The following is a 24766-nucleotide window of genomic DNA, read 5'->3' on the forward strand; positions in this document are numbered from 1 at the left end:
TTTTCTTACCCACTTTGTCGTGCTCAGAGGGACGTCCCACACATGGTGCTGTGTTCTCTGCCTCAGCATTCCTTTGGGGAGAAAAATGGTTATTTAAATGGCAACGTTAGATTCTAAACCCTCCAGATTCCTACAGGTGCAAGTGGCACTGAGATTGAAATCATTAGGAATAGAAGTATTTGTTGTAAGGGGGAGTATTAGCCTCTTTATACTCTCCAAATATTAAGTGTGCACAAAACCTAGATTCCTGCTGCCTTCTGCACACGTGGGCTTCTTGTGGGATTTCTCAAATAATTTGAAGTGTGCCTTTCAACATGATCAGCTTTTCAGTACTTATATTTCAGAGCTGTTTTAAAACACGGAAACATTTAAAACTGGTATGAATTGTTTCATGCTGGGAACTCTTTTGCCATCAGTTTTAAACTGTTGCTTTATGGGAGCAGCTTGACAATGTAAAAATGTAAACTTTGGCATGAATGAATAGAAAACAGAACACGTCAAGTGCTAATTTCCAGCTCATTATTTTTTTCCAGCTTATTTAATTGATTAATTGATTGCACCAGAAAAATGTCTTATAGAAACTATTTTTTATTGAAATACTTTATCACAATTAATATATTCTTGATGCCTATTGTTTCCATAAGGTTCTAATAGGTATCAATGATATTGCTCAGCTTTCCACCATTCTGTTTTCAGCAGTGTAAACTCTTGTGGATAAATCAAATTGTTAAAAAAATGTACATGATGTGTTTATGTATAGCTACAATCCAGATAGATTTTTCAAACTTGATTTTAGATTTCTTTTTCCCAAAATAGTCACATTCAATTCTTATTGAGAATGAACACACATCAAGTTTATTGAGAAACATCACTACCATTGACTTTAAATATTTTCTAGCTTTTTAAAAAAAATATTTATTTATTTTTGAGAGAGAGGGGGATAGGGGCAGAGAGAGGATTCAAAGCTGGCTCTGTGCTGATAAGAGATAGCTCAATGCAGGGTTCGAACTCATGAACTGCAAGATCATGACCTGAGCTGAAGCTGGATGCTTAACCAACTGAGCCATGCAGGTGCCCCAGTATTTCCTAGTTTTTTATGATCGGAAAAAATTACTTAAAAAAATTTTTTTTACCGTTTTTATTTATTATTGAGAGACAGAGAGAGACAGAGCATGAGCAGGGGAGAGGCAGAGAGACGAAGAAACACAGAATCCGAAGCAGGCTCCAGGTTCGGAGCTGTCAGCACAGAGCCCGATGTGGGGCTCGAACTCACAAACCGCGAGATCATGACCTGAGCCGAAGTCGGACGCTTAACCGACTGAGCCACCCAGGCGCCCCATGATGGGAAAAAATTAAATGTAATCTCTCAAGGTAGAAAAATGAGTTTTAGATTTTTCAGAGCCAAAATGAGAATACTTTAGAGCAAAATTAGACCAAGTCTTTGGAATTCAAAGTGGCTGAACACCCAGAAGAAACACCCTATAAAACCTGCCAATTACATGGTCTGAACAGAATTCCTTTTTAATAATTCAGAAATTTCTCTTTGTCAGTGATACAGGAACAACACCTCCAGAAAGTGGTATTTTTGGATTTATGATAAACTTCTCTGCATTTCTTGGTAAGTATGCAATAATTCCTATGAAAAATTCACAGTCTCAAGTGAAGTAAAATGTGTCATTGACAGTTTGTATATAATTTTTTGATATTTTTTTAGCAGACTTAATTTTTTAGAACAATTTTAGATTCACAGCAAAACTGAGCAAAAGGTAGGGATTTCTCATATATGCCTTGCCTCCCACCCTGTGGCCTCCCCCACTATGACCATCCCTGAAAAGAGTTGTACGTTGGTTACAATTGATGAACCTACATTGACACATCATTATCCCCCAAAGTCCATAGTTTACATTAGGGTTCTCTCTTGGTGTGTATAATTTTTTTAAAGTACAAGCTTTGCAACTAGAATTTTGTTCTACTTTGAGAAACTTAAAATGACTGGAAAGTTATTTATGGCCTCATTTATAGAACTGTTCTTCACTTCATCTGGTAATGTGCCACAGGATTTTGAAATGAATTTTAAATGTAATTTGTTTATAAATTTGTGATTTGTATCCCACGCATTTGTGAAAGCCAAAGCACCTAGTGTACAAGCTAATGTTTCTCAGAGTGGGTACTGAAAGCCACTTACCTGAAGATCATCTGGGATGCCAGTTAGAATGCATGTTCCCAGGGAAAAATGCAGATCTACTCAGTCAGAACCTGTGGGAGTGGGCTGAAGAATCAGCATGGTGGTCAAGCACTCTAGGGGACTTGGATATTTACTATAGCTTGGGAACCCCTGACAAAGGTGTTGTCTGACCTGTAAGAGAAAAGGAAAAAAGGTGAAACAGACAACACTTTGTCTCCAACTCAGGTATGATTGTTCCTTTCAGTTCCTCAAATGCAACTGAGAATAGGATACAATGCATTTGATAGATAGATACAGTTGATAGGATACAAGCCTCTCATGAACCAATCAATACAATGACTAAAAAACTTAGTCTACTGTGGGGAAATCTGGGTGTATAGATGTAAGATGGGGGGCTCTTTCTCCTAGTCCTTTCATAAGCCCTTACCTCCTGGAACAATCAGGTGTTTGTCAGGGGCCTATCATGTAACCAATACTTTCTACCCTTCTCTATTGGTGCAGGGTGGGAAAAGGCAGAGGCACGGGGGAACCCTAGTGACTTGGCATTTTTGGAATTTGTTCATCTTCCTTGGTAGAGAGTTTCACGTGTCATTCATTTGTGGTGTTCTCATCCCGAGGTTTTGGAGGTGAGCGAGGGGAGTGTAGAAATAGGAGTCAATCAATCTCAGTGTCCTTTTATGCCATCCTTGCCTACAGTCCAGATTTAGAAGAGAGAGAGATTATTTCATCACTGGCAGGCAATAAATATGGCCTTTTGCTTCTAGACAGGGCAGAATCTGTCATGAACATCTTCACTTACAATAGTCTATGATAAATGATGAGCTTTTAGCCTGCTTTTTAAATTTCAGCAAAAAAAAAAAAAAAAATGACCATCACACCATGTCAGTATGTTGAAATCTATTTTGCTCTTTTAACACATGCATGATACCCCTCTCATGGGTATATTATAGCTTATTTAATCAGTCCCCTCTTGTTAAGCATTTAGGCTATTTCTGACTTTGCAATTTACAATGCTCAAGTGAATATTCTCTTTAATACATCTTTGCATATTGATGTAAGATCTTCTATAAGGTAAATTTGTTGAGTAAAAGTTATTACGGATCTAAAATTTTGATAGCTGCCCATGTATTCAACATTCATTTAATAAGTGCCTACTGTGTGGTAGGCTCTGTGCTTATGCTTAGTGCTAGGGCCCCAGCAGCAGAAAGACAAGGACCCTGCTGTTATGGAACTCATGTATAGTAAAGTTTATTTATTTTGAGAGAGACAGAGACAGCACGAGTGGGGGGGGGGGGTGGTCAGAGAGAGAGAGAGAGAATCCCAAGCAGGCTCAGCACTGCCAGCCCAGAGCCCCACAAGGGCTTGAACCCATGAAGCTGGGAGACCACGACTTGAGCTAAAACTAAGAGCCAGACGTCCGCCCAAGCCCAACCGACTGAGCCACCCAGGTGCTCCAGAGATTATATGTTATTGTGACATTACTCTCCATAACAATAAGTGGTATTTGATTAATTGGTAAGGTCTTTGGAAAAACATACCCTTTGTACCGTCCTCACACCATTCACAAGAACCAGTGGCAATGAAAGAACTAGCCATGAAAAGCAACACTGTAAGATAATTAAGTTATAGGAAAATCCTTTAAAACCTGAGGATGGAAATGCTTTAAGCTTACACAAAACCCAGAAGCTAAACAGGAAAGAATTGATAGATTTAGTAGATAAGAACTTAAAACTTCTAAAAAAAATTAAAACTTCTAACTGATGAAGGATACCAAACAAACCAAGCAACCAGCAAACAAAAACCAAAAACAAGATTGAAGATAGACCAGAAGAAAACTTGTAATATTTATAGCAGACAGTAGACTAATGTGTACTACTAATGTTTAAAAAGCAACTGCAGGGGCGCCTGGGTGGCTCAGTTGGCTGAGTGTCCGACTCTTGGTTTTGGTTCAGGTCATGACCTCACAGTTCCTGGGATCAAGCCCCACGTCGGGATCTGCACTGACAGCATGGTGCTTGCTTGGGATTCTCTCTCTCTCTCTCTCTCTCTCTCAGTAAACATTTTTTAAAAAGCAACTACAAATTAAAAATGAAGGGGCGCCTGGGTGGCTCAGTTGGTTGAGCGTCCAACTTCAGCTCAGGTCCTGATCTTGTGGTCTGTGAGTTCGAGCCCCGCATCGGGCTCTGTGCTGACAGCTCCGAGCCTGGAGCCTGCTTTGGATTCTGTGTCTCCCTCTCTCTCTGCCCCTCCCCCGCTCATGCTCTGTCTCTCTCAGTCAAAAATAAATAAAACATTAAAAAAATTAAAAAAAAATGAATAGCCAAACAAGAGAAAAATAAGAGAAGTTTAAATGCAATTTTCAGAAAAAGAAATGCAGATGACTGGTAGACATACTGAAAGTTGCTCAATCTCACTAATGATCAGAGGGATGCAGTTTAAACCAACAGGTTGCTGATTCTCATTCATCAGGTTGGTAGCAATTAAAAAAGCCATTAAAAGGACTTGTAAAATTGCTTTCAAACTCTGCTGTGAGAGTATAAACACTGCCATACAGTCTTGGGGCAATTTGCAGATACTTCTTGGCATTTCAGTTGTGCATGGTTTTTGTTCTGGTAATATTGTTTCTAGGAATTCATCTTTCAGAAACACTGAAAGCATGCCAAATACTTGTGTACAAGGCTGTTCATTGAGCATTCCTTGTAACGGGAGAAACAGAGAGACAATGTAGAAGTCGAACGTTAAGAGAATGATGAAATAAATATATACCGTGATGAGACCCCTAAAAATGTGGAAGTAGACTTACTTGTACTGACATGGTATGATCTCCATGGTGACTTATCTCAAGTGAAAAAGAGTAAGTCACAGAATATGTGCACAGTAGCATTTATGTGAAAAAGATAACAGGCAAGTTTGTGTGTGATGATACACACAGTGGGGAGAGTGAGTTGGGGTGAGGAAGGACAGGGTGGGTGAGTGGGAGACTATGGCAGTTGGGAAACTGAAATACAGATTTTAAAAACACAAGGCAAAACTTTCCCTGTGTTTTTCGTTCTAAAAGGTCAAATAATAAAAATTCACCAAAGTGCCCTTCTTTTTCAGGTGCAGCCACAATGTACACAAGATACAAAATAGTAGAGAAGCAAAATCAAACCAGCTATTTCAGCACGCCTGTTTTTAACCTGGTGTCGCTAGTTCTTGGATTGGTGGGATGTATCGGAATGGGCATTGTAGCCAATTTCCAGGTGTGTCCTGAAGTTTTTTTTCTGTTCTTGGGGATGATGGAATATGTGTGTGTCTGGAGTAGAGAAGCAGGAACACAAGGGGCATGCTTGTGCCAGGAGAGTTCTCAAATAGTTGATGGGTTTGTAAAAGTGGGGATAGTTTGCTTCTTAGAAACACATCTTTATCGTTTGAAAGTCAGTCCTGCCTGGTGCTTGGGAGAGGGTGGGGTTCACGTTTGCACACCTATGAGAGAGCGTGTTTCACACGATGTTCCAGACTCTGCATTGCCCCATGTTACTAACATGATCTGATGGGTGGGGAGAGTGACTTCAGTCACTGTAATAGTTTCATAAAGAGTGTGAAAGTATTTGTGTATATGAGTGTGTGTGTGTGTGTGTGTGTGTGTGTGTGTGTGTGTGTATTTACCAGTTCACAGAGCAGCTCCTGATCTCTTCCCTTTGCAGGTAAGGATATAGGTACATGAAGGTGAAATCATATGCTCAGGGTTACTCAGCTCATTCATTATGGAGCCAAAACATGGAGCAAATGAACTTATATGGTGACTTCTGTGGAGTCTGCTTGATAGATTCCTACTGTGTTGAGTGTTTGAAAAAAACCCTACTTGCTTTATTCTAACTTGTAGATACCTGTTCATCCCAAGGTCTCTTTCAGGAAGGCGTGTGAGCTATTTGTCCAAGGAGACAGTATTTAATATTTTTAAAAAATGTGTTGTATTTCAAATTCGTACTAGTTATAATAGTATCGTGTCCTAGGGTTATTGTAAAGGGTCCCATGAGATGTTGCAGAGTAACCAGCAGGCCGTACGTGGCAGCCCCTGACCATCATTAGAGGCTAACACCGAGGTGGTCCTGTTCCCTCTGCCCCTGTTGTTTCTTTGTGGCGGCACAAAAGAAGTTACTCCAGGAAGACTTGCTTCTACCCAGGAGGACTCCTTTAACTTTTTTCCCACCAGAAGTGGGCCGATCTTGTGTGGTGCTGATATTCACAAAAAGGTGTCAACCTTGGCTGCCAGCCAGCTGCTAAAGTACACATCCGTGCCCAGAAGCTGCAGTACAGGGCCGTTGCACCTGCTACGGGTCTGCGAGGGTAATAACCTCGGGCCTCCACCTGTACCATCTGCTTCCCATCCATTTGCTAACGCCCCCTCCTGCATGAAGTCAGACCATTGTCAGAGAGTCCCCTGTCTCACCTGTACCACATGGCCTCATAAATCACTTTCTTTGCACTGCACATGGGCGATGCCATCTGTCGATCAGGGGACAGAATAAAGTGCTCCAGGAAAGTTGGTGCTGTGTTGTGAAGGGTGAGGTGGCAAACACCCTTCCTTATATTGCATAGTGTCTCCAGGACACCCTGTGGGGCAGGGATGGTCTCCCAAGCCTCAGGGCTGACGAGTTTTCATTTTTGGACATTATAAATCCATTTTTGGACATATTTGTTGTTTCCGTATTAACACTGAAAGGTCGGTAGAAAGGTGAGAGGCAGGTTTGTAGCCTCCCCAGAGCAAGTGTAGAGGGCTTCATTGAAGGAATTGTGTGAATACATTTGCTTCGGGCTCCATTTACTTTGCTACCCCTCTTGTCCCCTTATGGCGAAATAAGACAAGGGCTGCTATACATGACTGCAGGTGACATTGGTCACATGGTGGAGACTCTTGCTTTATATTTTATGCTTGTATGCGTTTGGTTTTTCATGACAATTTTTTTTTTAATTTTTTAAGTTTATTTATTTTGAGAGAGACAGAGACAGCGTGAGCAGGGAGGGCAGAGAGAGGGAGAGAGAATCCCAAGCAGGTTCTATGCCCCCAGGGCATAGCCCCACATGGGGCCCAAACTCACAAAACCATGAGATCATGACCTGAGCTGAAACCAAGAGTCAGACGCTTAACCACCTGAGCCACTCAGGTGCCCCTTTTCATGACGACATTTATTGAAAATTTCCTATGTGATAGAATTTATGAAAACATTCAGTACTCCTATCATGCTAGTAATGACCTCAGAATAGAGGTAGTAGCATTTTCCTCATTTGCCAGTGGAGAAATGGAGGCCCAGAGGGGTTAATACTTGCCCAGGATTGTCTGAGCACCGAAAGGCAGAAGTGCACTTTGAATTGAAGCAGTCTGTCTAGAGCCTGTGGGAAAGAGGTAACTCCATTGCCAGAATGGGTAAATCTCTGAGAGTGAAAGCATGTACACAATTCACATCCCTAACACCAGAAAGCATGATGGGAAGCAAAATTAAAATGGGGGGTGAAGGGAAGATTTGGAATGATATAATCGTTACTAGATTGTTGGATATGAATTATTCGGTGGGGAATAGTAGGCACTAGATGATATCCTATCGCTTTACTCTCCAAATAACTCATGGTATAAGCACCATAACCATCAAGTTTTAAACCAGAAAGGCAGACTTTAGAAAGAAAACTTAGATGTCAGATAATTGAACTTGTGGTTCTCTTTAGGGTTTCTATGAAGTGATTACATCTTTACAAAAACCAGAAATAGAATCTTAAACTTTCCTGAGAGCAGAGTGTTTGCCTTGTCATTGTTCCCATAAATATATCTTTACAACTTCCTTGTTTTATATCCTGTAATTCATTTTCAGCATGCCAACCTGAGCTGTTCCTTCGAGAGGAATTGGAGGTGTGCGGGCAGGAGAGCACTGGCTATCTCTGGGGGATTTGCTTTCGTAGGAGTAAATTGTGTAGGAGTTCCCAGAGCTCTCTGTCCTGAGCTGGTAGGCAGAATGGCAACTTTTTGGTGTGTCCTCACCAATCTCTCTCAATGCTTTACTTTCCTACCAGAAATTTCCTTTTTGGAAAAGTTGTTTTTCAAGGTTTAACCCTTTCAACTTTCTAATTTTCTCTATTTTTACTATCTTTTATTGTTTTAAATGTTTATTTATTTATTGTAAATGTTAACTCATTTTTTGAGAGAGAGACAGAGCATGAGTAAGGGAAGGGCAGAGAGAGAGGGAGACACAGAATCCAAAGTAGGCTCCAGACTCTGAGCTGTCAGCACAGAGCTTGACATGGGGCTCGAACTCACGAACTATGAGATGATGACCTGAGCCGAAGTCAGACACTTAACCAACTGAGCCACCCAGGTGCACCTCTATTTTTTACTTTTTTAAATTAATAAGAGAGTTTCAAAAAAGAGGTCCAAAAAGGGTGCTGGGTTTTTATTTTAGCCTCTATCCACAATTCATGCCTCATCTGAGAATCATTTCGCTTCTAAAAGACCTTTGATGCGAGAGTGTGTACTCCACAGCGGCAAAAGCACCTCCCGCATACGACCCCTGCAGAGTCAAGGACCTTTTGACCCAGTAATGTCAGGGTTAATGTGGGGGTTTGTGAGGGCCCATGAAGTTTGCAGATTAAGATCCTAAAGGATGTGTTGAATTGGCCAGGGTTTAAGAAGAGAATTCCTTGATAGTGTAATTGGAGGAAACAGAGTATTTAAGTTCAGGATGTTGATTTACTTAGCAAAAAAGAAAGTAGACAGTGGAAAGCATCAGGATTCTCAGAAGATTATTCCTTAAAAGGACACATTAGCAGTGGACATCTTGCCTTTTGTTTTCCCTTGTCCTAATGTGCCTAACATTCAAGGGGGGAGGAGAGGATCTGTTTGTCTTCATTCTTTTATTATTATTATATTTTGGTTTAATATTGTTTTTCCCCAGATTTACTGAGGTATCATTGACATATAACCTTGTATTAGTCTAAGGTGTATAACATAGTGATTTGATATATGTATATATTGCAAAATCATCACTATAAGTTCATCAACATACATTGCCTCACATAGTTACAATTTTTTTCTTGTGATGACAACTCTTAAGATTTACTCTCTTAGCAAAAAAAAAAAAAAAAAAAAAAGATTTACTCTCTTAGCAACTTTCGAATATACAGTACAGCACTGTTAACTATGCTCACCATGCTGTACATGACATCCTCAGGCCTTATATCTGGAATTTTCTATGTTTTGACCCTCTTTTCCCCACCTCCCCCCCCCCCACCTCTGGCAACCATCAATCTGTTTTCTGTATCAAAGAGTTCAGTTTTTAACTTTTTTAAGATTCCACATATAAGTGAGATCACACAATATTTGTCTTTCTCTGTCTGACTTATTTCACTTAGCATAATACCCTCAGTATCCATCCATGTTGTCATAAATGGCAATACTTCTTTTTTTTTATGGCTTAATAGTAATTGGTGTGTGTGTATCACATTTTAATTATCCATTCATCCATTGAGGGACACTTAAGTTGTTTCTATGTTTCGCCTATTGTAAATAGTGCTGCTATGACCATGAGCATGCAGTTATCTATTCAAGAGAGTGATTTCATTTTCTTTGAATTATTGTTATTTTTCATTGTAGTAAAATAATTGTCCATCTAAACCATTTTTAAGTGTACAGTTGAGTGATTTTTTTTTTTTTAATTCTTAAAGTACTTAAATGTCTACAAATTTTTTAAAGGGCATAGAATGTATTTTATTTTCTATATATAACTTTCCTAAATCTGTATGCCATGCTAGGTATCCTAGGAATACAAAATCCATACCTAATAAATGAGTAATTGATAGGCCATGTTGCAAAATGTCAGTGCAGCCATATTTTATTATAACATAAATCAAGTTGTGGATTTTCCCCTATATTCCTAGGTTTGATACCAGGAAATAAATTTCCCTAGCAAATAAATTTGAAAGTGGTTTTTCTTTTTTTTTTTTCCTTAAAAAAAATTTTTTTTAATGTTTGTTTTTGAGACAGAGCATGAGCAAGGGGAGGGATAGAAAGAGAGGGAGACACAGAATCTGAAGCAGGCTCCAGGCTCTGAGGTGTCAGCACAGAGCCCGATGTGGGGCTTGAACTCACAAACTGCGAGATCATGACCTGAGCCGAAGTCCGACGCTTAACTGACTGAGCCACCCAGGCACCCCTAGTTTTTCTTTTTTTAATCTTCTTTTCCCATGTGGAGAATAAAGATTTGATATCAGTTTATTTTTGAACAGATGAAGAACACCGTGGTTCTGGGGAAGCCTGGGTGACCCAGGTCAAAGAAAAGTCTGGGAGGGACAGGGTGTGGACAGTGGGGCCAGCAGGAGTCTGGGGCCCAAACCAGGCCCTCTTGGACAATACTTTCACTTCCCCCTTTGCAAAGCTCACATCTTCAAGTTCAACCAGAGACTCTGTCGTTCAATCCAATATCATAGTTATACCATAATTGTGCCCGTTGCACAATTAAAAGGAGCCTAAAGTGAGCTCCTTGAATGGTCTATCATGAGCATGTTCGGGATCAATACCAGACTCTTTGCCTAGATTGGATGTAAGGGTGCCTTCTGGTTGAATTGGCTGGTTAGAGGATGTAGGGGTAGGGCCTTGACTTGAACCTGCCTTGGCATGGCAAGGGCAGTGTCTTTACTTAGATTTGCATGTGCATGTGGGGAGAGACAAAGAGACTATTGGGGAGCAGGGAGCCTGAAAACCCGAAGCCACCCTTGGTACCTTCACAGAACCAGTTACATGCTGTTAAATGAAATTCATCATATAATTTTCACTGCAAACCTGCAAGGCAGAAATTATTATGCCTATTTTACAGATACAGAGACTGAGGTTATAAACTAAGGTCACAGAACCCAGTGGCAGAGTTGAAATTTTTTTTATCCGGTTCTGCCAGACTCCAGAGCCCACCATATTCAACTCTCCCCCCTCGAAGGCAGATATCACTTTGTCCCTGTCCAGCATGCCCACGTTTGCTGTGGAACAACTAAGGGCATTTACTGCAGGGTCTGGAAGGCTTTTCTCTTGGTAGTCTTCTGCAGGCAGTCGCATTTTCCAAGGAGTGGTGGGTGCATCTGTGGCTTTGAGTGGACCAGCGTGGGTGGGTGCGTGGGCCTACTGCACGCGGACTCACGTGGAGTAACACCTGTTTGTGACTCTCTTTCCAGGAGTTAGCTGTCCCCCTGGTCCATGACGGCGGTGCCCTTTTGGCTTTTGTCTGTGGTGTGGTCTACACACTCCTGCAGTCCGTCATCTCTTACAAATCGTGTCCCCAGTGGAACAGCCTCTCCACGTGCCACGTGCGGATGGCCATCTCTGCCGTTTCCTGCGCAGCTGTGGTCCCCAGTATCCTTTTGCACATTTGTCAGTGTCTTCGAAAGCTTAACCCTTCTCCCTCGCCCCCAAAAAAGTATGAAAAAAAAGGAAAAATTAACAGCCCCGTTTCCACATGCTTCAGAAGAACAACTGGCGGAAAAGTGTAAATCTTTAAGAAAATATTTCCACATTGTGTTGTTATTTCAAAAGAATCTTTGTGGGGAATGGTGTGCAGGGAGAATGGAAACATGTCCAAACACTTTAGTCTGTTTCCTTTCCTCCCAACAGGGAAAATTTCATAAGCCATGTGAAAATATTTATTTTTCTTTGTAGTGCTTGGTCAAAGACACCAAATATTGATATTGTACTTAAAGTTATAGCCCTGTGAAGTCCCAAGGGGCTGTACTCTGCCCTCACCCTGCACGTAGGTGATTCATTAGATGGTCTGACTTACTCATCCATGTTAAGAGGTTTTAGAAAGCTCTCTATCATTTATTTCTAAATCACTCGAAATACATTTAGCCTTCTCTTGTTATCACTGATGCCAGTTTCAAAATGAAATCTCATTCCATTTTCGTATTCCACAATGTGAAAAGAAAATCTGAATTTTTATGCTTATGCATTCTGATTTAGAGGGAATGAGAGCTTGATCTTTCTCTCTTTCTTTCTAGAGCTATTTAACAGAAAAAAAAAAAAAAAGCCGTGTCTTTAAGAGGTAGAAAATTCCCCATCTTTCAAAATACCATCTGTAGTCCTATCAGAGAAAACTGCAGAGGCATCAAAAAATGTTGATTCCTGTCAGATTGTAGAAAAATAGAAAACTAATTAGTGGAAACTTTGTTAGTCTGGATTGAGTTGTATAAAGTGGGCAAGCTTGAGTAAAAATGCACCATGTGCTTCTAAATATTAAGCTCTGTGATTCTCCTTTAAAATAGAAGCTATACAAAATGTACAGTCTAAGTATGATTTTGGGTTTCGTTTCGTTTTTTTCATCTTAGGGAAGGAAATTTTTGATTACAAAATTTCTAAGTACAGAGGAAGCAAATCCTAGTGTTGAGAAATTTAAACAAAATACAGACCCTTGTTCCAGAGATGGTTCCTTCTCGATTCTTTGTTCTATTTATGGATTGAAGACACTCATGTTTGTCTTCAAATATAACTACTTTTAGCTTGTGTTAGTTGTAAAGTATATAGAAGTGTTTGTAGTGTTAAAACCAAAGTTCCTTCCTTGCTTCCAACTTTGGAGACACATCTCTAGATGGTAAAATTAGAGAGAATTTTAGCAGAATAAGGCTTTCAGCCATCAGAGTTTCACACACAAATAGTTCCCATTTTTAGGCAGCTCCAATGAGCCATGCCAAGGGACAGCTTTCCCACAGAAACAGGTCATGTCCCTGTATTAAATTAACTTGAATGAATTCATCCATATGAAGAGTTCTTTTGTCTTAAACATTAGCAAGGTATTTATATTTCTTTACAAAGATTTCAAAGCATCTTTGAAATGCCCTTGTCTCTCCTTACTACAGTATTTCTGTGAAACACCATCATTTGACTACTGAAGAAACTGAAACAGAGAGTGAGGCTGGTTGCTAGGATCTTGCTTCTAAGCCCTTCCTGTGAGACTATCCATCTTGCACCTGGCTTCTAAAGCTTTCAAAACCTTCACAAAATCACTAACAGCATAAAGCCCAGGTTCCTTTTCTTGAGACCCATAATTTGAGACCTCATTTTACATTGTTTCTTCTGGACTTGCCTGCTTTCTGTTCTCAGCTTTCATCCATTCTCTTCTACCTGGATGGATTATCTTCCTCCACCTTGTTTTCTAGAGCCTAGCTGTCCAGTATGGTAGCCACTAGCTACATGAGGCCACTGAGCACTTGAAATGTGGCTGGTCCACATGGAGATGTGCAGTAAGTGTAAAAACCACACTGATTTCAAAGATTTAAGAAGAAAGAAAAGGAGAATATAAAATTTGTCACATTACTTCTTTATATTATTGCATGTTGAAATGATACCATTTTTGATATATTGAGTTAGATAAGATATATTCTTAAAATTAATTTCATTTGGTTTTATTTATGTATTAAGATTTATTTTTATTTATTTTTTAATTTTTTTATTTTGGGGAGAGTGCATGCTCAAGTGGGGGAGGGGCAGGGGGAGAGAATAGAAGAATCTTTTTTTTTTAACTTCATTTTTTATTTTTTAAAATTTACATCCAAATTAGTTAGCATATAGTGAAGCAATGATTTCAGGAGTATATTCCTTAATTCCCCTTACCCATTTAGCCCATCCTCCCCTCCCACAACCCCTCCAGTAACCCTCTTTTTGTTCCCCATATTTAAGAGTCTCTTCTGTTTTGTCCTCCTCCCTGTTTTTATATTATTTTTGTTTCCCTTCCCTTATGTTCATGTGTTTTGTTTCTTTAAGTCCTCATATGAGTGAAGTCATGTGATTTTTGTCTTTCTCTGATTAACTAATTTCACTTAGCATAATACCCTCCAGTTCCATCCACATAGTTGCAAATGGCAAGATTTCATTCTTTTTGATTGCCGAGTAATACTCCACTGTATATATATATATATATATATATATATATATATATATATATACCACATTTTCTTTATCCGAGAATGGGAGAATCTTAAGCAGGTTCCACGCTCAGCACGGAATCCAATGTGGGGTTCAATCCCATGATCCTGGGATTATGACCTGAGCCAAAATCAAGAGTCGGACGTTCAACCTACAGCCACCCAGACACCCCTAAGATTTTATTTTTAAGTAATCTCTACACCCAACAGGGGGCTTGATCTCACAACCCCGAGATCAAGAGTCACATGCTCTACTGACTGAGCCAGCCAGACACCCCCTCATTTGGTTCTTTTTAGGTTTTTTGTTGTTGTTGTTTGTTTGTTTGTTTGTTTTTTACTGTGGCTACTATAGTAGAATATTTTAAATTACGCATGTGGCTGGCATTAATTTCTGGGGTGACGCTGCTCTAGAGAGCTCCTCAAGCCTCAACTCAGATTAGGCTCAACTCAGTGAAGCCTTTCCTGACCCCTCACACCCCATTCCACTCTGAACTCATCGTTTTCCCTCTGAGTCATCACTGTGCCCTGTTCTTTTCTGTCTTAATGCAGCACATTCCCTGGGCTTCGTCCAACAAGGCTGTGATGTTTCCAAGAGCTGACACCAAGTCTGTTTTTCCAGAGTTTTCTCTATCTCCCCCTTCCTCCCCACCAGCATGGTACCTGATGCACAGAAGATAGGACTCAAGAACAAAGAATTAAGAGACTTTTAAGCTATTAGAAACAGATATGGTAATGACATGATCAGAGAATCTCCTATGCTTTCTACTCCTTTTATTTTGAGAAACCGAGAAGTGTTAAGAATTGCAAAATATTGGGGGGTGGGGAGGGCAGGGAGAGGAGATGCTGACTCTGTATTCAGAGGAAGTTCTAAACTTGGCATTGACTCTGAGCTTTGAATTCGTCTGTTTGCAAAAGCATTTTAAGAGCATCTCATCTCTAGTCTTCTCTTTTGCCTTCTAAGCTCCATCAGAATGGCTGTCCCCGCCTTTGTGCAGTCAGTCAACGGAGGCTCTGTCTGGCCTCAGTCCTGGGCACTGTTTGACTGGCCTCTCAGGGTATCTCCTAAGGTCAGAGGTAGGACATTATCTCTTTGATTTGTACACCCTTTGGGCCAGGAAGGAAGGGCTCTGCTTATACCTGATTACTTGATGGGAAAAGTCTGTTTTTTAAAGACAGGAGTTTGAATCTTTACCTTATTTTTGTAGACGAATTTTGGTAGTTTGTGGTGCTTTTGTACCTTGAAATGTTAATCTTTCCTTAAAGCTGTTGTCTTGAAAATAGTATTTTAGGGAAAGAGTATTTTTATTCAATACTTTTATTTAGGGAAAGTAGTATTTTAGGGGAAGAGTATTCAAAAAGAACGTATCTGGATGGCTGTGTCAGTCATTTTGACAAAATTTAAAAAGCAGAGTAGGGCATAATGTAGCCACAAATTAAAATTTTACTATACGTAACTGAAATTTTACTATACGTAATTGCTAAGGAATGACTGTATTTCCATCACAGTCTAATTTAAGGGTTGAGATTATAAGAAGCTGATATAACTGGTTTGATTACAGAAATGTTGATATTAATATTTTGACCCTGTGTGATGATTATTAGCAGAATAGTCTTAACATTCAAAGACCTGGTTTTTTTCTGGACTTTCCTTAACAATCTCCTTTTTTTAGTGATCGCCTGTGCTTCACTAATTTCTATAACCAAGCTGGAATGGAATCCAAAAGAAAAGGTAAAATTTAACTCAGTATGATTGTTGAACGTGGTTCCTGGGATTATTTTCAAAATTTTGAATTCCTAATTGAATTTCCTAATCAAAAGAGGTAGGGTAGGGGGTCAGTATGAATTAAGGTGTATGGAGGGCAGAGGAAGCAGAGAATGTTAAGCAGAAAGGATGAGATCAGCTCCAGCATGGAGGGTAGTTTGTTTCAGGATGGCGTGGAAAATAAATGTGGTCAGGGCTATATTTGCAGGAGGGGAGTTAACGCCAAGGTTTTGAATAGGCAAGTACGTGGAAAGAAGATTAGCAGGGATGGGGGCGCCTGGGTGGCGCAGTCGGTTGAGCGTCCGACTTCAGCCAGGTCACGATCTCGCGGTCCGTGAGTTCGAGCCCCGCGTCGGGCTCTGGGCTGATGGCTCAGAGCCTGGAGCCTGTTTCCAATTCTGTGTCTCCCTCTCTCTCTGCCCCTCCCCCATTCATGCTCTGTCTCTCTCTGTCCCAAAAATAAATAAACGTTGAAAAAAAAAATTAAAAAAAAAAAAGAAGATTAGCAGGGAGATATTAGTCAGAAGCAACCCTGGGATGAATGGATGAGGAGAGAGCCCGGAGTTAAGGTGGCAGGAAGAAGGCAGTTCTCTAGCTTTCAAATCAAGATTTGCCTAGGGGACTCAGCAGCACTCATTGTCAGGGAAATGAAAATCAAAACCACAATGAGATATCACCTCGTTCTGACACCTGTCAGAATGGCTAAAATAAAAAAAACACACGAAACAAATGTTAAGGAAGACGTGAAAAGAAAGGGACCCTCATGCACTGTTGGTGGGAATGCAAACTGGTGCAGCCACTGTGGAAAGCACGACGGAGGTTCCTCAAAAAGTTAAAAATAGAAGTACCATATGATCCAGTAATCATGCTACTGGGTATTTACCCAAAAAATACAAAAATTCTAATTCAAAAGGATAGATGCACCCCTATGTTTACTACATTATTTACAATAGCTAAATTATGGAAGTGGTCCAAATACCCATTGGTAAATAAATGGATAAAGAAGATGTGGAATATATACACAATGAAATATTACTCAGCCATGAAAAGAATGAAATCTTGCTATTTACAACAACATGGATGGAGCCAGAGAGTATATACTAAGTGAAATAAGTCAGAGAAAGACAAATACCATATGATTTCCCTCATATATGGCATTTAAAAAACAAATGAGCAAAGGGAAAAAGAGAGAGAGAGACAAACCAAGAAACAGACTTTTAACTATAGAGGATAAACAGATGATTAGCAGAGGGGAGGTGGGTAGAGGAATGGATGAAATAGGTGAAGGGGATTAAGAGTACACTAATCATGATGAGCACTGAATAATATATGGAAATGTTGAACCATTATATTGTACACCTGAGATTAATATAACACTATATATTAACCATACAGAAATGAAAATTTAAAACTTTTAAAAATGGAATGAAAAAAGGGGCATCTGGATGGCTCACTCAATTGGTTAAGCATCTGACTCTTGATTTCAGCTGACAGTTGTGAGATCAAGCCCCGCATAGGGCTCTATGCTGACAGGTCTGGAGTCTGCTTGGGATTCTCTTTTCCTCTCTCTCCGCCCCTCTCCTGCTCATGTGCGTGCACGCGCGCGCACGCACACACACACACACTCTCTCTCTCTCTCCCTCCCTCTCTCTCTCAAAATAAATAAATAAACTAAAAAAAAAAAGGAAATAAAAAAATTAGCCTAGGGTGGAAGTAATATGGGGAAATATTTAATGGGTACTGGCAAGTGACAAATGAGAATAGAAGGACATGAATCAAAGAAGACTTCCAAGTGTTATCTTGGGGAAAGCAAAGAATCTGTCCCCATAAACAGAGAGAAGTAGGGTCCTGAACAGGAATAAATGATTCCATGGCCGGGGGCAGGCGGGGACTGGGTGGTTTGGTTTTAGAATTGTTGAATCTGAGGCTGTAGTGAAACATTAAAGAGAAATGTCCAGTTATTGTGAGGGACTAGACTGGGGTGGGGGGGCAACTGGGAACCATCAGGGCACAGGGTAGAGGGACTGGTAATTTCCAGCCCAAATGTCAGAACACCTGGAATTGAAGGTTTGGAGTTGAGATGGACTCATGCCATTGGCTACTCATAGTGGTGGCTCATCTAGATGCCACATAGGGAACGAATGATGCCCAGGAGAGGAGAGTTAGTGGGAGAATGGCAGTTTGTTTTTCAAGGACCAGGGGAGTTACCGATGTTTTTCAAAAGGTAGTTTCAGTAAAATGTTGGTATCAGAAGCCAATTGCAGGAGGTTAAAGAAATGGTGAGAGGGATGGTTCATTCATTCATCAGTCTAGTGTTCGGAGGTGTGAGGAAAGGGAGAAATAAGATGGTGGCTAGAGGGCCAGTGGGATCAGTGGATTTTCCACAACAGAGGACTGGGGCATGTGAGGAAGCCTGCAAGAGACAACAGAGAGACTGAAGATGGGGAGGAAAAGAATGATCCAGACGCAAGTTTTAAGAAAGTCCCTTCTGAAAGCCAGACCTCACAGCCAAGCAGCTTCAGGTGTATTTTTACCATTCAGCCACTGGGGGGAGGCATTTCACCACAAATCAAACAAACCAGCTGCTGGGAAGGATTCATCAGAGTATATCTATCCCCCAGGCAATTGAAAATTGTTTTTTATTTCGTCTTCTATCTTAAAAATATGAAAAGTACCACATTTTTGCTCACTCCATAAATTACCATGCTATACTTGTGTTTCTTTCTGTTCCCAATATCAAGGAATGCACACAAAACCCTTTGCATTAATTCACTGAATGGGATAATCAGTTAGGTACTTCCCTAGACTTCTGTGGAGTGCTTGGGAACTTTATAGCACATTCCTGTGCATTGACTTACTGGGTAGGGAGTGTAAGAATTATAAAATCATTGTCTCATTTTATTTTATTATTTTTTAAAAATTTCTTTTTAATGCTTACTGCTTACTTATTTTTGAGAGACAGATGGAGCCTGAGTGGGGGAGGGGCAGAGAGACAGGGAGACAGACTCTGAAGCAGACTCCAGGCTCTGAGCTGTCAGCACAGAGCCCGATGTGGGGCTCGAATTTGTGAGCTTCAGTATTATGACCTGAGCTGAAATTGGATGCTTAACCAACTGAGCCACCCAGGCACCCTTATAATATCATTGTCTCATTAAAAAAAAAAAAAAAAGTTTATTTATTTTGAGAGTTGGTGGCGGGGGACAGAGGAGGGTCAGAGAGAGCAAGAGAGAGAGAATCCCAAGCAGGCTCCGAAGCACTGTCAACACGGAGCCCGACATGGAGCTAGAACTCCCGAATCGTGAGATCATGACCTGAGCCGAAGTCAGATGCTTGACGGACTGAGCCACCCAGGTGCCCCTAAAAATGCTTTTAAAGTAATTTACCACATTTAAAAATCAGGAGAGATCACATACACAAACACACAAACACAGGCTTTTTTCTGAATCTCTCAAAACAACACTGGAGCCACAGTTTCCTATTTGAGGAAAACGGAATTGAGCCGATGAGGAGTGGGCTCTCAGTCCTCCCTCTCTTTTTGCCATCATCAGTTCCATTTATTTTTATTAATTCTCTGGCCCACATAGGAGAAACCCCCAATTAAAGCCTTCCATTCTTTCATCCCTGCCCCCAATAAGATAGTTAACGTGTAGATGTCTCATTAGCCTGCGCTTTGTGGCTGTGTTTACCTTACAGTGTTAAGCAGAATCAGGTTCTAAACGGACATTTTGTATAGTAACAGGAAATGTAACACCAAGTGGTGACAGCCAGTCTCCTCCAGGTGCGAGAGCTCATTCTGTTTTAACAAGGGCCCAAAGGCTGACTAGATAGATGTTTTTAGGCATGCCTTTGAACTTTGGGATTCCTTAGCAGTGGGAGAGCAAGTCATGCCTTGAATGGAAAGTTCTTTCTTCCCTTGAGTCCAAATGTGTTTCTCAGCCATTTTGTGGCTCTTATTCTGCCTTTTGAAGTGTACAGACTAGGTCGTAAAACCAGAGTGTACGAGAGCCCCAAGAACTTTTGGGATAATTGCATTCACATTCTCATTGGGCAGGTGCCCTCATTGGGCAGGTGTTCATCTCCCTGGCCTTTCACTGCCTTTTCTCAAGGGGTTGATTTATGCTCATCAGACAAGGTTTTCATTTGATCTGACCAGTGTTGTATTTCAATACATACAGTATGGTGAAGGTATTTAGGATAAATTCTGTTTCTTTATTGTTGCTATTAGGATTATATATATCACGTAGTGAGTGCAATCTGTGAATGGACAGTGGCCTTTGGTTTTATTTTCTACTTCCTAACATTCATCCACGATTTCCAGGTAGGTATTTACCAATTCAAATGTTATAAATTGCTGACAATTAGGATTAGGAGAAATCCATAGAACATTACTTACACTAAAAAAATAAAAATTTAAAAACTTAAAAAAATTAAGAAAGCACTATCTGTCTTTTTACCCTTATGTGTTTGAAAAACATGTAAATATTAAGGAAGCATCTTTAACAGCTCTCCCAACAATGAAATTCTCATATGTCCTCTGCCACTAGATGCCTATAGTCAGATATCCTGGTTATTAGCTTTTTGAAGGCCTCATTTACTAGTTCCGAATAATAGGAAATATGTCCATTTAATAAACAAAAATTTGTTGTGGAAAATGTTCCCAAGGTAGACAGAAGGTAGGACCTTATCAGGTTTGACAACAGGGAAGATCTTACATTTTGAAACAAGTGAATTCTTAGCTGAAAGGACATAGAAGAAAGCCAAGAAAACTCTTTAAGACCCAACTCCAACTCTGCAGAAACCATAGTGAGGTCATCTCCGAAGGGGTGGGGCAAAGCTGTTGGGAATCCATAGCTGGCACCAATGTACCTCCTTTGAAACCTTTTTCTTCTGTCTTTAATAGAGTGTCACCCTAAGGATATCCACAGAAATCAATGATGATATTTGAAGAAAGAAGAATTATATGTCACTCAGTGAAAGTCACAGGCAATTTCTGGAAGTGGTACAGAGGAGGGTCTTAATGCTGCCCTGTGTGGAACGCATCTGCAGTACATCCGGGACTTGAATTTCATTAAGAATTCCCAATAGTTGTACTATTTCCAAAGGTATGTTTTCATAGTGAGTGTAGAGCATTTGTGACATCGTAGCAATGTTTTTATAATTTTCTAAGTAGACACTTTTTTGTATTAACAAATTCATTACAGAGAAGATAAGGTGTTACAGAAAATGGACAGCTCTTGTTTTTGCACAGATTCTGTTTTGTTTTCTTTGTGTGTGATTGGTGCAAATACACTAAATAAGGAATTCACTAAGAAGTAAAATCAGGGCATATTCATTTAAAATTTTTATTTTTAGAGCATGAACTGTCTAATTTTATATCACGAGAACACTTACAAAATTTGATTTATAATGATTTAGTTAACAAATTAACACTATCAAGGATACTCTGATTTTTATGTGAACTAAGCAAAATGCTTCTGCTGAAAGGCCTTACTATCTCTATGCACATTAACTCTAAGTGAACACAGAAGACCTCAGGTTTTAAATTCCGCCCCCCATGGGCCTCCCTGCCCACAGAGCCACAGTGTTTACCCTTGCTGCTGACTGGCATGCCATAGTGGGCCTAATTCCAGGTGGGATGAATTCAGCAAGGCAGATTAGAAAAACCTTAGAACAACCAGAAAATGGAAACAAGCACCTGACAAGAAAGCCTCGTTGGATTCTGGATCATTGTCCTTGCTGGATGAGCAAGGATGGAAAGTATCTCAGGGACCGTTTGTGGAAGAGATGGATTGTGGGAAGACCTCTGGTTAATACGAACCCTCCACAAAAGCCAAGCTGTGAGAAGCATCAAAAAGACCATTTGTAAAGGCACCCTTTGTTGTAACTGGCATAAATTGATATATAGTCTGACTCAGAAGCTGAAACTCACATCTCAAATTTATTTCATGGCAGTAAACCTGTGGAAGAGCACGTAGGTCTGAGAGAGGAGAGGGGAGAAGGCGGAGGGTGCAGTTTGTTTGATCCTTCTTTTTATGCCTGTAGCTGGATGTTTGCATACCTCACGAAATGTGAACCTGGTCCTTTGTTAAGACCTACACGACCTACACACTCCACCGTCTCACCCAGATCACAAATGACAAACGAAAAGCAAATCATTCCAGAACAAGAAGCGGGCCTTGACATGTTAAGGCTTAGGTTTGAAAACTGAAGAGAAGGCCTTCCTTCAAAGACCCTCCAGACCACAAACCTCCATCTGGCCAAGTGGGTCCAGACCTTGAGTTCATTTGCCAGGGCCAGAACTTGGACAGCCTGGGAGGGAATCCAGGAGCGGTGAACACATCATGGCTCTTCAATAAATATTTACCGAGTGAATGAAGCAGTCGGCCACCTCAGCAACAACAAACTGTGTTGCCTGTATTCAGCAGTGAGAACCTGATAACCATGTCTGAGTCTGTTACAATTTGTCGTGATGCTGTGGGGCCCCATAGTAACACTGGAACTGAAAGACTGACTGAAGCTCTGGCAAGCATTCATTATCTTGAAGATGGGGGGAAAATGTCACATTCCTGTGCCGTGAAACCTGTAGGAGAATGAGTCCTCAGCTGGGACTCACTTTGAACAGACTTTTCTTATCTGCACTTCTCATGATGCATTATTATTCTTCATGTCCGTATCTCTCCGTGAGATAGATTGGCAGAGTATGTGCCTTGATCTTTATCTTTGTAAATCAGGCGTTTACCAGGATGCCTCCTGGTACACAGCAGGTGCTCAATAAATACTCATGAATGCATGAATGAATGAGTGAACAAGTGAAGGAATGACTAGGGGTATTTGTAGTGCTGCATAGTGAGATTTACACTGGTTTACTAGTTAAGTGATAAACAAATGGTCTGTATCACTCAGTAATGTTGACTGTTTTGCTTTGTGTACTGTAAACATTTCAGTTGTTTGGGCTTCACGACCCTATGCCAACTCTCTTCAACCTGGACAGTTACCACCAAAATTGTTACATGGGATAGACAAAACGGTACACCTGGCTTGCCAAACTGAGAATGCCAAAAATCACTCCAGACAATCACATTCTGCTGGTTCCCTGAAACCCCTAAAGCTGGTCTCATCCACATTTATGGTATTATTTCTAATTTCCATGACTTTGCATTTCCTTGGCCCTCTTGGCTAAAAGAGTAGAATAAAATGAAATGTTTCTTTATTTTAGTAATTTGTGTTTCTGTTCAATTATAACATGTTGACTAGGTACTACCATGAAGTGTGTATATCCAGGGAACAATTCTAGCTCCACTTGGACTCTATAGAGGTAGAATTTAAACTCTATGTTTTCTTAATTCTTACAGCTTTGCATGTGGGCACAGTGGTTCATCTTTGTAGAGACTCAAACATTAGTATCAGAAGTTCATATTGGTCTGGACTCTTAGAGTTGATGGTGCCAGAAATCCAACTCAAATTTGTTGAGGAAGAAAGGGGCATCTGTTGACTCAAGTGACTGAGAAGTCCACGGGTACAGCTGGCTTTAGGGATGGCTGGTCTGAAAGTGGCACCAGAACTCCATTTCTTCTCTCCCTCTTGAAGCTCTGCTTTTTCTCTCTATTGACATCATTCTCAGGCAGTTTTTCCCCCCGGTGGAAGTGAGATGGCTTCTAGAAGCTCCAGGCCTACAACCTGTCCAGCAGAAAGAGAAGACTTCTCAATAGTTCCATCAAAAGCCTGGGAGTTAAAGCTCATTATCTGACTGGCTGGCTTGGGTCACATGCCCATGCCCAGCTCAGGGAAGTATGATGCTCTGATTAGTCAGCCTTGTGTCACCTGTCCACCTCTGGACAGGTCAACTGTGTCTGAGATGCTAGGCTGATGGTGGGTGAAAGTTGTTTTCAGAAGAAAGGAACGGGAAATGGATCTGGGACAGACACAAAGCAGTAGATTCTGTCATGGAATTAAAGCTTTCCCCCAAACCCCCACACCAGATGTCTTGGGTGGTACCACACGACAACTTGTTTCCAAGTAAAGCAAATTATACTCGCTGACAACCTTTTCAGGTTAAAAAAAAAAGTAAACATCAGCCACTTAGGTAACAAACAGGCCTTCAGTTAACTTCAAAGTTATATATTTTCAAGCTTTTTGTGTTTTTATTTCACCCCCATGTGTCTGGTCAGGCAGTCAATTACCACATTTCTCAGAAGAGGAAACTAAGGCAAAGAGAAGCTCTGTGATATGCAAGAGGTTCTACGGTGGGATGGCAACAGATCCCGGTCTGGGACCCTTGTTTTCCTGATTTCTGATCAAGTGGGTCTTTTTCTTTTTTCCTTTTTTTTTTTTTTTTTTTAAACACTAATGGAGGATTCCACAGAAATTGCATTTCACAAACCAAATTAAGTACATCAGTGTTGTGCCGTGTTTGGGTTTCCTAACATCCCTTGCATGTGGCATTGTCCCATGTTCTCATTCTTTCGCTCAGTTGGAGACATGCTGGTGTGGTGTTTGGGCCCTGGAATGAGGAAGGGGGAGCGGGAGGGAGATAAGTGGCATCCCATTCTCTCCCACTCCCTGATTCTGGCAAGTCAGTAAGCCCAGCCGTCTCCCCACACACATATTCTTGGTCTGGCTCTGAATGCCCGGCATTCTCAAGGCCGGAATGTCATGCATTTGCGTCCTGTCTGTTGCATAAGAGAGCAACCACAGCCTCTAGCCCTGGAGGAGAAGCTTCTGGCTCTCCTTGGTCACCCCCAGGAGACTCATCTTCTAAAGTGAAGGGCAGCAGGATGCCAGACCCATACTGGGGGGTGGCGGTGACTTCCAAAATCGATGCCCAGAAAATGCTGAACGAGGTACCAACCATCTGCTCTGAGAATTGAGCCAGGGTGCCATCAGACACTTAG

At 40.8% G+C, this 24766-nt stretch overlaps 1 protein-coding gene across 2 annotated transcripts in view; it reads left to right on the top strand.

The window, feature by feature from the left end:
• DRAM1 (DNA damage regulated autophagy modulator 1) overlaps window positions 1–23085 on the top strand; it is a 39827-nt gene extending 16742 nt beyond the window's left edge. Inside the window, exons 2-8 of one of the 2 annotated variants that reach the window (XM_045462788.1) lie at window positions 1551–1618; window positions 5285–5427; window positions 8032–8163; window positions 11375–11552; window positions 15784–15842; window positions 20101–20193; window positions 20776–23085. In XM_045462788.1, coding sequence (XP_045318744.1) covers window positions 1551–1618; window positions 5285–5427; window positions 8032–8163; window positions 11375–11552; window positions 15784–15842; window positions 20101–20193; window positions 20776–20820 — 718 coding nt within the window. In that variant the 3' untranslated portion in view covers window positions 20821–23085. The remainder of the gene's footprint in view (window positions 1–1550; window positions 1619–5284; window positions 5428–8031; window positions 8164–11374; window positions 11553–15783; window positions 15843–20100; window positions 20194–20775) is intronic. The other variant, XM_045462789.1, reaches the window with a different exon arrangement.
• The last annotated feature ends 1681 nt before the right edge of the window (window positions 23086–24766 follow it).

The sequence above is a fragment of the Leopardus geoffroyi genome, chromosome B4, assembly GCF_018350155.1.
Source record: "Leopardus geoffroyi isolate Oge1 chromosome B4, O.geoffroyi_Oge1_pat1.0, whole genome shotgun sequence".
Classification (NCBI taxonomy): Eukaryota; Metazoa; Chordata; class Mammalia; order Carnivora; family Felidae; genus Leopardus; species Leopardus geoffroyi.